The sequence below is a fragment of the Poromitra crassiceps genome, assembly GCF_964638095.1.
Source record: "Poromitra crassiceps genome assembly, chromosome: 6".
Lineage (NCBI taxonomy): Eukaryota > Metazoa > Chordata > Actinopteri > Beryciformes > Melamphaidae > Poromitra > Poromitra crassiceps.
The window spans coordinates 35,348,403-35,362,726 of NC_139627.1; the positions used below are offsets into that span (position 1 = coordinate 35,348,403).

General features: G+C 40.3%; 1 protein-coding gene across 1 annotated transcript; it reads left to right on the forward strand.

Annotated features, from left to right (window-relative positions):
• The first annotated feature begins 8,273 nt into the window (after positions 1–8,273).
• gpr183a (G protein-coupled receptor 183a) lies at positions 8,274–13,452 on the forward strand. Its single transcript, XM_083638793.1, has 2 exons — positions 8,274–8,432; positions 11,843–13,452. Exon 2 carries the CDS (start codon positions 11,866–11,868, stop codon positions 12,961–12,963), a length of 1,098 nt encoding a protein of 365 aa, XP_083494919.1. The 5' UTR covers positions 8,274–8,432; positions 11,843–11,865; the 3' UTR covers positions 12,964–13,452.
• The last annotated feature ends 872 nt before the right edge of the window (positions 13,453–14,324 follow it).

Consider the following 14,324-nt stretch of genomic DNA (forward strand, 5'->3'; position numbering starts at 1 on the left):
CGCCCTAGTGTGGCTCCACCGTCAATCTTTAAGCTAGAGCTGAGCTTCTGGACTGGTATTAGCGGCAGAAGCTAGGCATCCAGACAGGGCCGCTGGAAGTCACTTTAAGCAGGGGATGCTGGGAGGAAGGGACTCTCGGTGGGGCCCGCAATGGCCCCGCCGGGAAAAAAAATTACGTTTTTTTTTTTTTACATTTTTTTTGCCATATTTAGAGGAATATCTAATTTTAAATTAACATTAGGATACTGTTGTGATGTAATTATTCAGTATTTTCTCCTTTTCTCACTCATTCAGAGCAAAGAGGGAGATATATAGCATGATGATTGGTTCTTTTATATCAGACAAACAGTTAGGTAAGGAATTATAAAATTGAATTCAACTTACCGAACTGTTTGTAGATATCCTGTTCGTGACGCCAGTTGATAGAGAATGAAATTCCACAGCCAAAAGGTAAACAGTGAACCACTTGAAGGAAACCAGTTGAAATGAAATGATGGAGCCAGGAGTCAGAAGAAGTCGTCTGATATGATGTATTTGACATAGATCTTGGCCAAGAGCAAGAGATGCACTCTTGGCCAAGAGATGCACTCTTGCATATTCACGAATGGATACACAGGCTTACATACATTGAACAGAAAGTCAAAGATACTTATAGGACACACATCAGATTACATGTCTTGACGCACACTTGAAGGCCACTCTGTAGACTCAACCTATCTGTTATTCTGGCCCTGTAGAGAGCACCGTGGCACGGTGACAGGGCACAGTGTGCGATAGAGAGGAGCTGCAAATGTAAGGTACAGGTTATCTAAATACGTCTGTCTGTGTATGTACACAGGTTATCCAAATATGATGTCTATCTGTGTATGTACACAGGTCATCTAAATATGAAGTATGTCTGTGTCATAACTATATGTAACTAAAATGGAAATGTATATGAATATATTAATAACTAGTGATTGTCCAAATAAAGGCTAATGTGATGTAAATTTTCTCTATCAATGATAATGCTCTATATCTCCCTATTTGCTCTGAATACACCAGTTAACATGACACAGACTTAACATGATAGAAATATTATCAGCAAACTTAATGACTAGACTAATTATTCTGATGTGAATGGCAATGATTATATCAAGAAACATTGACTCCTCTCTTTGCTGTATAGTGGGAGGTGCATTTTTGAGTAGGCTATTAAAATAGCATGTCAAATTCACATTTCTTTATTGCCAGATTAAACAATTCGTATTGGTTGTTGGTTGGTTCAACACAACATGTGCGCGCATGCGCACTTCTTCTTCTTCTCTAGCCTACAAGCATGTAACTTCCTGGATTGTTATTGTTGATAATTCTATTTAAATAGGCTACATTTTCAGTATATCAATAATGCAATCATTTCCCGAAACATTCCCAAACAAGAAAGGAACATAGTGCACTGCAAAATATTTTTAATTACAAGGGGGGGGGGGGGGGGGGGGGGGGTCATCTCGCCACTAGGGGCAGCACCCGTACTTCCGGCGGCCCTGCATCCAGAAGAATAGGTAGCAGTACCACCAACCATGTTATGCTAGCTTGCTGCTCCATATAGGAGTTTAGATAAATATTACAAATAGTAATGGTAAAAGAGGTGCAGACTAAAAAGTGATTTTACTCATCTCTTAAATTCTATCTTCCCAGGAATGCTTTGATGATCCAGAGGAAGTGTGTTGCATATTAAGGAAAAGGCTCTGTATAATACAATCTTTTTCATTGCATTAGTTCTAGGGCACGGTAATGAAAGTAGTCCAGCAGTGGCTGTTCTAGTCCTGTACGGATGAATATCAGAACAAAATCCAATTTGATCAAAGAGAACAGTAGGGTAATGATTCATTCAACACATTCAATACATTCTGGAGGTGTCTTGTCATAGGGAAATCCTCCCATTTTCCCCCATTTCCTTTTATTCTTTGCTGATAGGATTCTCTCTTTTTCACCCTGTTCAATTTGGTTACTTGATTCTGCAGTCTACAGTATGCTTTTCTCTGAACCTGATGTCATGGACATATTTTAGCTTGGTCTCTTTGTGTCGTTGAGCACTTTAAATCATTATCCATCCAGGGTTCACCTTGACAGCTATCAAGCTGCAAACCTTCCAAAGAAGAATTCCCTATGAAGGCCAATCCGCTTATCAAAAGAGCCATGGAGGCTGGATGTAAATGGCTTTAAATTGTAGCCTGTTGTGTAGTGCTCAGTGCCCCACATGGCTTATGGCTTGAATATGACCGTGTTTAGCACTGTCTGACTGTCTCACTTATTTTCATCACAGTAGGCAAGGCAAGGCAGCTTTTCTATAGCATATTTCCTGCACTGATTCAAAGTGCTTTACACAGTAATAATAACAATATGGTAAAAGTAAAAGTTTTCCAATTCAAAAGTACAGACAAGCGATCCAAAATATAAGATGACATTGGACTCATTAGAACTACAGGAGTCTTTACAGCCATGTGTGACATAATCAGCTACAGAGGGTTTAAGAACTCCAGGGTCTGAAAGACATGAATATGGAAAGACACATGTCTTTCCATATTCATGCACACTGTGGTGCTTACACAGTCATGGAATTGTAGAAGTTGGGTATGGCAACAAAGCTGAGACTCTTATGAATCCAAAGAGCTATCTCTGCTTCAAATAATTGTAATGTAAATGTATTTATACCCAAACTTATCCTGCTTAGGGCCCCCAGATGTGCAACTGCGATTCATAGGGGGCTGGAAACCAGGCTAGCCTGCTAGAGGGCAGCAGGTGAAACAGGATGAGAAGAGCCCGTTAGAATGTTTTTGGCTCCGCAAGACATCTGGAGATGTCTTCCAAAGAGGACAGAGGGCAGCCAATGATTTTCTGTGTGGTGAAACAACCAGAATTTTGAAGAAATTTGTTGCTGCTGAGTTTTCATACAAAGTAAAAAGCAAAGTTTGAACAATAAATACTTGAAGGACTCAAGCGGTAGGATCCGTTGTTAAAGATGGGGAGAAATGTCTGTAGCCTAGGCCCTAAATGTTTGTTTTTGTGTTGAGCAACATCAGCTTCATATTTCCATAAATAATATGATATTGTAATTATCTGAATCCATAGTTTAATTTTCTAAAACAACCTTGATGCAGATATCTTAGAATCACTTTCACATTCAAATCTATCAAATCATCTGATAAAAAAAAATGTCACCAGTTGACAGTTTGCATAAATGCTGTTACTCAACCTAATTTGTTTTTGAAGAAGTAAGCAAGAACAACGACAGAGGGAAGTTTCCTGTGTAACTGTTGCAATCTTATCTTAACCACATGTGGCACAGGCACACCCAAGCCTCTAATCATGACATCAGTGACACTTTAGCCATGGACATGCACACAGTACTGTATCTGCTTTTTGGTGTACTACATGGTGCTGTAGCAATCAAACAGCATGCCTATAACACTATAGTAGTTATTTAGAAATCATGTGAGCGCTAGATGATTATAATGCTATCTTATAAAGCGGTGCCATTAAAACTCATTATCATGCCTATAAAAACGGCACATTAAAATATTACTGAGAGTCACAAAGCTCTGACAGCAGGGTGGCAAACTGATAGTAGTTGGAAAATCACTGATGTGATCAATGAACTTAGCAGAGAATTATGGTTCAGACTATATGGACACTTTTGAACTGGTCACTGTTATGTTCTGCGCACCTCCTGTGTAAACTCCTTAAAAAACAATATGTAATCTCAAGTATCCAAAGCATACAGCTTCTTCCCAAGAAGCTGTATTGAACTGTGTTTCAACAGATACTGCTCAAGAGGATTTCCTTTTTGACAACACTCTCCCTGACAACTTCTGGTATTGTGTGCAGGATGTGCAGTGCAGATCACATCAGCCCCAGATGCTCTGAGACATCAGCCTCTATAGCAGCACCAGTACTTATTTATACCAGGTCATTATGTTTTCATCGCATATACTCCTTTGGTCATGACCCCCATTGTTCCTTTGGAGAATGTTACCCACTCAGACATTTGATCAGCAGGATAATGCTCTTTATACGAAAATTTGAATATAATATCCACATACAGAATTTTAAGATATTGTACATGACTATTGTTCAGGATTTAACCCTACTGTGTCCTATGAATAGCTTTGGCAAAAGTCCATGTCTGTTGTCAGTCAGCACTGTGTGAGATCTGGTCGTCTGAGTCCCAATGAGTCATACCCACAAGGCCAGGGGCATGAGGAAGTTAAACTGCTTCCCCTGCCTGAAAACTGGGCTTGTTTTGAGAGAAGCAGCCTCCTGGCTGCTCGTTTCCCACCCTAACCCCAGGAGACAAACATTGGGGAAGATTTTATTGCGTGCCATGAACGGAAAACAACAGCTATGAAGGCTGAAATTCATTTTTACTGTCCTTCACTGAGACAATGCCATCTCTGAAGCTTTCAGGCATATTTGCATGCATTACTTAACTGCATATAAGATCATACAGGAAGTGCTATGTGTGAGTAGTTGATGCATTACTTAACTGCAGAATTTAACATTACATACGCCTCTTTTGAGTTACAAGACAAACCGACTGGAAATTATGCTTCAAGTTGCGGTCTGTGGAAAAAAATACAATGTGAGTTTGATTTCGAGATAATCCGTTCTAGTCAGCTCCACTGAACTACCGGTATCAGCACATAGCTTAACACTCTTCATACCATCTTCTTTGGAATCAATAGGTTGATGGCTGTAACAAATTGTGAGGTGAATGTTTACATGTGCAGTCGTCATGATAGAATCGTGATGTTTCATTGAAAATGCACCTACCGCATGGCATGGCATGGCAGGAACTGTTGATGGGTGTTTCACCTCACAGTACATATCCTGTAGCAGAAAGATTGTTTTAGTAGTTTGCATAATAGGTAGGCGGGAGTGATTCCAAAGTGTGAAAACCACATGAACACGAGAGCTATGGCTCTTTCAATACACAAAAAAGAAGTAGGCATGTGACAGGATACATTTGACATTTTCATCACAATTTCAACAACATGTTGTTTTTTACTTATTGGAACTAAATATTTTCTGGCTACTTTTGAGTGTGATCAATGAGAATGAACATTGTCTAACATAACAAGAAAAGATAGTGGGATTGGTCATAAGTGTGTAGATACTCTCAACCTTTTTTTCTTTTTTTTTGTGGGGCCATGAGGGCCCAGATGAAGAAAAGAACAAACAAACAAAAACATGTTAGCGGTCTTCACCATAACAAGATCAACAAACAACATTGTGGTGAGGAGTTGTCACCACAATGGCGTTGTCCCCAACACTGCTCTAACTTGTGAGTGGGTGTGGGTGTGAGGTCACCAGCGAGGTGAGGTACATTTTCAACAGATTACTGCTTGCACCGTGTGCAAAGAGTGACATGAAGTTTATGCATAATGTTTATGCTTTATGCGATTTTAAGCAATAGCCTAATCAATATAATGAGCAATAGCCTCATCTTGGGGTGAGCTACAGAGTCACCTTAAACTAGATTATTTTATAAGCATGAATTATTATAAAAACAGGATTAAGGACTATTTGACCACTGAATGCCTATGCTTTTCCTGAACACTGCTGTTGTCTGATGTAATTTGCTGTCTTGTGTCTGTTTGTTCTTTTTCTTTTTTTACCAACACATGAACAAAGAAACGAACACGCTCAGACACAGGAAAAGAAAAGAAAGAAAAAGTATACATACATCATCAACATTCAATATTACAACGTGGTGCTACCAGCCGCATAAGGTGCTTATGCGCTTGTCAGAGATGTTGTGCATGGGATCCCACACAAGGGGTCCATGAGAAACCAGCCGGGGGTGTCATCCGTCGCCCCTAACCTCATCGAGGTAGGCCAGAAACAGGTCCCAAATAGTAGAATTTTTTAAAAGTGAGTTGGTCCTCAGGAACCTGAGTCTATCCATCCGTATAACAGAGATCATGTCCGTCAACCACAGTTGAAATGAAGTTGAAGAGGGGGACTTCCATTCCATCAGAATTAGTTTTTTGGCAACAGTTGTCCCCTAGCCTGGGTAAACCCAGCCTCCACCTGATCTCTATCTATGCGCTCTCTAGTGACTGATAGCGCATAGATAGAGGTCACGTGGAGGCTGGGTTTACCCAGGCTAGTTGTCCCCTGACTGTTGCACTGCTGTAGGGAAGTTCAGAGAGGACTCGGAGCAGCCGAAGATGGCGAGTTCTGCTGCTGGCTGAAGGGTTATTTTGTAGGCCTTAGAGCAGTGGTTCTCAAATGGCACTTTGCCAGGGTGTCCGCGAAAAGGAAGGAAAATAAAAATAAAAACTTTTGTTGTTGTCGCAAAAGCTTCATAGTTCAACAAAAAATATTTTCTGCTTTAAATCTAAAATGGTTCATGGATTACATTCTAATCTAACAAACCTATAATTTTAAAAGTCAAGCACGTTACCGTGGAAACAATTAAGCTTAGCTCAAAATCACAAATCAGAATAAGGCGGTCCCCGGTAGATTTTCTATCTTGTAAGGGGTCCTTGGCTGAAAAACATTTGAGAACCTCTGCCTTAGAGTACCAGTCAAATATTTTGGCCCAGAATCCCATCAGCAGTATATTGTTCATTGAACAAGCTCATTATTTTTGCTGAACGTGAGCTGAGCGCAACATTTTGCAAATCCATGAATGTACAGTGAGCGTAGCTAACACAGGCGGGGGTGAACAGCGCTCTTATCGTTCTTTTTCTCTCTCTCTTAATACCTCGATAATTGCCCATTGTGTCTTGACCGGGTCCTACATGCACAAGGGAGCTGGAAGGTGGGTGCTGAGGGTGCTGCAGCACCCCCTGGTAGCAAGAGATGGGATTTTTGAAATTGTTGGATTTGGCTGTCTTGTGTTTATACCACCAACAAAATGCATTAAAAAACAGTTTGTGCTTCCCAGCTCTAATCTTATTTCATACGCTCTCTCTTCAAAAGTGTTTGATTTTCATCATAATCTGGTTTTCCATAATAATAATAATAAGTTCAGTGTTTATGCCTGTGTTGCTGTCTGTTGTAGTGTAAAACGACTAAAGGGAGAGCAGGTGCTTACATGAAAGTGAGTGAGAAAAGGAGAAGATACTGAATAATGACATCACAACATTATAATCCTAATGTTAATTTAAAATTAAATATTCTTATAAATATGGATGAAAGTCCAAAAAACGTCAAATTTTCTTCGCCGCTGCCCTTGCGGGCGGCACCGACAGTCCCTTCCTTACAGCACCCCCTACCTAAACGGACTTCCAGCGCCACAACATGCATGCTGTAATTTACATAAGAATAAAACCGGTTTCGCTGCTTCTGCTAGATTACACACGCTAGATTTTAGAATCTTGAAGAAATGTGTTGCTTGTGTAGCCTATTAGTTTTCATAGAAAGTAAAAGGCAAGTAGCCTACAGTATGAGCAGCAAATGAAAGCACGTATTTGATATGACTTGTTGGTTGTATAAACCTTTTCAGAAGCACTCCAGTGGTACAGTAGGATCAGTTCTTGGGGAGAAGAAGAACATAATCATATCAGTAGCCAAGAAATCAGACCGAGGGTCTAATCTAAAGTAAAGGTTTACATGGGACTTTCCTGTCTGAGTCATTCTCAGAACATCAAAACAAGTACGGTACTGTAGGTACTTCTAGAGCAAAGGGGAACTTCCTCATTTGTACATTATGCAGGTAAACATTTGCTGAAATAATACTTGACAGTGAAGTTGGCTAAGACATTGAAAGCATTGTTGTGTTAATATGACTTGCTATGAAATATAACCATTTTGAGACTCTGGATTGTGTCACCACACAACTGAAGCCACATCCTCCCTGCGTACATGCACATGGCACAAGATGTTCTGAAATGTCGACTTTTTCCCCTTTACTTTCATGTACCACAATACCACATACGAATCACAAGGGAGAATGGGCAAACTCAAATATTACCTACATCTCCACTATATATAATATAGTAAATGAACAAATAAGTGGGCTACATTATTATTTAATTTATTTATTTATTTATTATCACATTTTATGCAATCACTATGACGTGTGGACATTCGTGCAATGAGGCAATTGCATATAACCTGAGGGCAATATTTCAAAATCTTGTGGGCTATTGTGAGATCAAACTTGAGAGGGGAAGAGAGAGAGGGAGAATGAGTGAGTGAGTGAGTGAGAGAGAGAGTGAGTGAATGAGTGAGTGAGAGAGATCCCTACAACAGGATATTGTCACTATGGTTACTGGCAGCCACAGGACTAGTTTGTGTCATGCTACTCTCAGTTAAGCCAGCATGGTCTTAGTGCCACCAGGACATATTCACTATTAGAGCCAAAGCCCACAGAAGAAGGGGCATGCTGCCAGGATCGATGCAACTTCAGGCAGTCTGACGATTCATAGCTGTTCTGTTTGGTAAGTTCCCTCTCCTAACCATGACTTTAATTAATCGAATCGTTCCTGATGACACATGAGACAAGGGCTGGAAAATTAATGTGTGAAAGGTAGAATGCACCAATAGGAGCGCCAGTCTAACTCAATTTGAACTCTTATGATCTATGTTATATGTGTCTTCACTCATAACAACAATAGCATTTCCATAGCAAGTTTGGAGATAAGATAGATTATAGAATGTCAGATAAAAGAATGAATGTGATCTGTGTGTCAAAATGATATTGTTTTATTATTATTATTATTATTATTATTATTATTATTATTATTATTACCTTTATTGTTATTATTATTATTATTATTATTATTATTATTATTATAGGTAATAATAATAATAATAATAATAATAATAAAAACTGAAAATTACTACAAGAGATAGATAAAACAAAAATGAAATGAGCCAGAATGAAACTTTTTAAAAGTGCTTGATTGACAAGTGATGCACTTCATTTTGAATGATGGATTTTAGGTAATTGTTTTGTATGTTTATTTTTTCTTCCAAAATGGAAATCAAGTGTTTTGCAAATGGAGGTTGTATTTTACTCTATGGATCTGACCAATCAGAAGGGCAACACTCTGTCACAGTTAGATGCAAATACATTTCACCGCTTCTTGGAAGGGAGTGTCTCCCCCACAAAATGGTGCCGTATGTATTCTCAGATTAATCTAATTCTAAGGTATAATGAAAAGTTGTTCTTCTGAGACAGCATAAGAAAGATGGCGTTACTGTAGGAATGCCCCATCAAGAGTCCTTCACTTGTGTTAATGGTCCAGGAAACATATTTCTTCAGTGCCCCATGTGCTCTAGCAGATAGCTGCAGTTAGAGTCGGTCATGCTTTTGGCTCAGACAATATGACTTTCCTACTGGCGGCCATTCTATGGCAGCGGACCCTGGGGAAGCTGATTTCCTCATATGCAACGCCGCCTGTCTCTCAACACCATGTTTTCTCTGCTGTGAGAGTGAGCACCACAGCTGTATTCACAATCACAGTAAAGCCCTGGAATTGTTCACAGACTTCCGTCATGTCACTTTTAGCTACAAACAAGGGCATGGACAAACAGCTATGTCCTGTGAGTCAAAAAGGTTATTGGCTGTAAATGGACAAGGAGTTTGTAAATGGAGCACAGATACAGTACATATCCTGACTGGATCAGGGCTCAGTTCTTTCTCATCTTTTCTTTCATGTCAAATATCACTCACAGTCATTGATATTTTGCTATCTTCACATAATAACCTGAACTCTATGTCTCATATCATATGTCAAAACTCCAGACTCAAAAGAGCTATGAGACTATTTGACCTGCAGTTCATCGCAGAATTGATGTGAATCACTCGATCGGTCAGATCTCAGAGTCTCAGTCTGCCTTGTGTTCATCAGGTATACACACTCCTTTCTCTTAAAAAAATAATTTCGCAAAAAAAATGACCCATCCTTTCCTAATTCTCCAGATCAGTCGTCAATGGAAGCTATTCTGTTGAGGAATCCACATTACAAAGGAGGCATATCTTATATATATGGGATTTTGTATGAGTTGACATGTACAGCAACTGTAGAACACCTGAGAGTGGCGTGGCAGGATGATTTGGGTGGGGAGATTGAGGAGTGGCAGTGGCAGATTGCTTTAGAACAGGTTCATGCTTCCTCAGTATGTGCAAGACATGGTCTTATACAATTCAAGATAATTCATAGGTTACACTGGTCTAAACAAAAGCTTAGTAAGATATTCCCAGATATTGACCCTTCATGTGATCGTTGTGGGCTTGCTCCAGCATCTTTAGCTCATATGTTCTGGATCTGCCCAGGGTTATCGAACTACTGGAATAGCATATTTCAAACTTTTTCAAACATTCTGCACAGACCTATTGAGTTAGACCCCTTAACGGCAGTTCTGGGAATTATTGATCCTGAAAAAATGAGTGGTGACGAACAGTATATGGTATTATTTGTCTGTATACTGGCACGGAGGCTCATCTTACTGAACTGGAAGCAGAGATCTGCACCAACCCATTTAAACCTAATGAACGATGTAATGAAGCATTTGGAACTGGAAAAAATAAAGTTCTCTCTGAGGAAGCAGGAACACAAGTTTGATAAGATTTGGCAACCGTTTGTAGATCATTTCAGGAGTATGAATGTGTCGGGCAGGAGTGGAGAAGGTCTCCTTTGAATACTAGTGTCAAGGAGGAACAGATAGTATTTTTTCTTACATATATATATATATATATATATATATATTTTTTTTTTTTTTTTATGGTGCATCCAATTATGTGTTGTAGTTTTGTTTTTGTCAGGTGTTTTTTTTTGTTTTTGTTTTGGTTGTTTGTTTTAATATGTTTTAATATGTTTTTAAGCCTGTGCGTATGTCTTGTGAGTTGTATTGTTCTGTCTTATGTGCAAAAAATAATAAACACAGTTTAAAAAAAAAAAAAAAAAAAAAAAATTGCTTTACCAATAAATATGAAAATATGGTTATACAAAGGCTTTACTAGTGATTGTGGCAAGGATGTGTGTGGAGTTTGCTCTCTGCTCAATGCTCATTGAGGACCTTTAGCCACAAGATGGCACTACACAACACACACAGCAACTTCTATCATCACAGTCTGTAGAGAGCTATTCCTGTGCTGGAGTGTCATCTCTGTCTAATTATGAAATTAATGGAGAGAAGGCAGTTGAGATTTCACCTTGGTTGCACCCTGACCCCGTTTATCCTTTGAAACCAACTATTTTGAGTGAAAGGGGGAAAGTGAAACAAAATTGTGGTTGCATGTCTCCTTAGCAAGGGTCATTTCATCATGTGGTGAAAGCAGCTGTTAATTTTAATTAATACCCATATATACTGTACAGTACGATTGCTGTCATTAAATAGGCCTACAGTTGTTTCGTGCATTACTTCTTAGGATGAAATTAAATGAAATGTTTAATTTGACTTTTGTAAAACTTCCTCAGTGCTGTAGGCTAGATGATCACAGTAAAAAATAAGTAGCCTTATGCAACAGAATTTGTCTGAGTATCATGCTCTTTTTAGGAAGCAGCCCCTCAACATAATATTACATGCTGTCTGGAGAGGAGTAATGAAAAACAATATGTTTTACTTCCTTTTTGAATGTGTTGTATTGGATAGCCAACACATGTGTTTACTGTAGCTATGCAGAAAACCTATACAGCAAACCAGTTTCATTTCAGGTTACAGTTTCATTTCAATACAGAAATATAGGCTCAATGTTTCATCATTGCTTTCGGAGTAGAAACCGAGATAGTGGAAATTACCGTAATTTCTCTATACAAAAACAGAAACGAAACGAAATGAAAATAAAAGAAACCCCCCTGAACTTAACCAAAGCATTAACAAATGTGATTCATCTGTTTTACAGTTACTGGCTCCCTAAAAATCAAGATGGGCTCCACCACTGTGTCTGCAGACATTAACCACACAGTCAGCAGCAATGAGTCTGACAAGGGCACCTGTGACACCCTATATGCCCACCGGGAGTATGCCAGGGTCCTCATCCCTCTCTTCTACACCGTGGTATTCATCGTGGGGCTGCTGGGTAACGCCATGGCCCTCCACGTCATCCGTCCCAACGTGAAGAAGATGAACTCCACCACCTTATACTCTCTCAACCTGGTCATCTCAGACATCCTCTTCATTCTCTCCCTGCCTCTAAGGGTGATGTACTATGCCCTGGGCTTCCACTGGCCCCTGGGCGAGGCCATGTGTAAGCTCTCGGGCTTCCTCTTCTACATCAACACCTATGCAGGGGTCAACTTCATGACCTGCCTCAGCGTAGACCGCTTCATCGCCGTGGTCCTGCCGCTGCGCTTCGCCCGCTTCCGGAAGGTCAGCCGCGTCCGCTACATCTGTGGCGGCGTATGGCTGCTGGTCCTTCTACAGACCGTCCCCCTCCTCGGCATGGAGATGACCCACCTGGAGCCAGATGGCTACATCACCTGCATGGAGTACCCCAACTTTGAGAAGGTGGACAACATTGCCGTTATACTGATCGGCGCCGTCTTCCTGGGTTACGGAATCCCTGTGGTCACCATCCTGGTGTGCCACTCCGTGCTGGTCTCCAAACTGCGCCTCAGCGCCAAGAACAACCATCTGACAGAGAAGTCCGGCCGGAGCCGCAAGGCTGCAAGGGTGATCTGCAGTGTGTCTCTGGTGTTCATCATCTGTTACAGCCCCTATCACATCGACCTCCTGCAGTACATGATCCGCAAGCTGGTGTCCAACCCCGTCTGCGCCGAACTCACCGCCTTCCAGGTGTCGCTGCACTTCACCGTCTGCCTGATGAACCTCAACTCCTCCTTGGATCCCTTCATCTACTTCTTTGCCTGTAAGGGCTACAAGAGGAAAGTTCTGAAGCTGTTGAAGAGGCAGGTGAGTGCGTCGTTCTCCAGCGTGGTGAGGACCTCCCCGGAGGGCTCATCCAGGGGAGACGTCGTGGAGAGCAACAAGATCCCACTCCACAGCTCCAGGTACAACCAGTGAGAGGCTGTCATCGAGGAGATCACACAGGGTCAGATACACTTTGCAGGAAGAGGCTTACATGGGATGAGAGAGACGGTAAGCCTATACTGCAATCAGGACCGATAGAACTGTGGATCAAACTGATCAGTTGAGACATTGAAATGGAGATACTCAGGTCATCGTGGATCAGTTACTCAACAAGATCAACTGGTAGAAGAAAATACCTCAAATGAATGGCTGAGAAGTTTATCGAGAAGGAAACCCAGCACCTCCTGTCACCTTCTCTCATTGGTATAGTGACTGAATTCAGGAATGAAGGCAATATTGCAGCAAAGGAGACAAAAAGCAAAGAATACTGTTTCATAAAGCATGCTTGTGAATATCTGTAAATAGTAGTGTATAACATAAAAATGTGTTAATTTCCAAATGTAACATTGTGTCTCTTAAAATATTATTGTTTCTTGTTAAAAATGTATCTCCACTTTTGTCAATAAAGTTAATTGTCTTTCCTTTATTTGTAAATGAAAACTATGGTGTGTGTTTGAGTACCTATAGGACAAATCAGCGTGATGTCACAGCCACCCAGTGCTGAACCCCGCAGCAGTTTAGTATGAGTCGTTCCAAACAAACATTTATATCTCAAAAACTATACATCACATCGCTTATATTTTGACATTCTGAGTGAGAGCAGAATTAGCCCAAGAGTTTGATGTATATTATGCATGTCGTGTTAAAGTTGTGTGAACTGTCGCAGTTTTTAAAATGTAAACAGGGTCAGCTGGCTAGAGTCAGACGCTCAAGCTCACGCTCGGGGTGGTTGAGCTCTCTCATCAGGCACAATTTACCGCCTAAACCTCCGGGGAGGAAGTATGCTGTAGTGATTATTTTCAGCCTCCAGAGGACAGTGTAACACTGCAAGAGTAAAAATGTGGTAAAGGAAGTCAAACAGGGATTTCAATCACATCAGGCAATCACATAATTCACGGAAGTAACTAAAGAAAACACAGTTTGATGTATTAATCTTAAATGGCACAGAGTACTTATCTCTTCAGATACGCTGTGAAAATTGCAGAGTTTACATAAATTGGAGAAAGGAAAATGCAGTTAGAGACAATCTGCAGAGACACACCAAGTGTTATCATGATGCATTAGAAACTATAGGTAAAAGAAAATCACCTTATATTAGTTATTTTACAGGAGTTGAATAATATAGAGATGTTTTATGGAAGGGAAGCTTTACAGAAGCAACCACATGATGGGTATCAAAGAGAAGAAAACATCACACAGACTGTTGTCATAACAACATATTGCCATGAACACAAAGTGCCATCTGGCGTAAGAGACTTTTTAAGACACATTGAGAGGATGAGCAGATCATTATT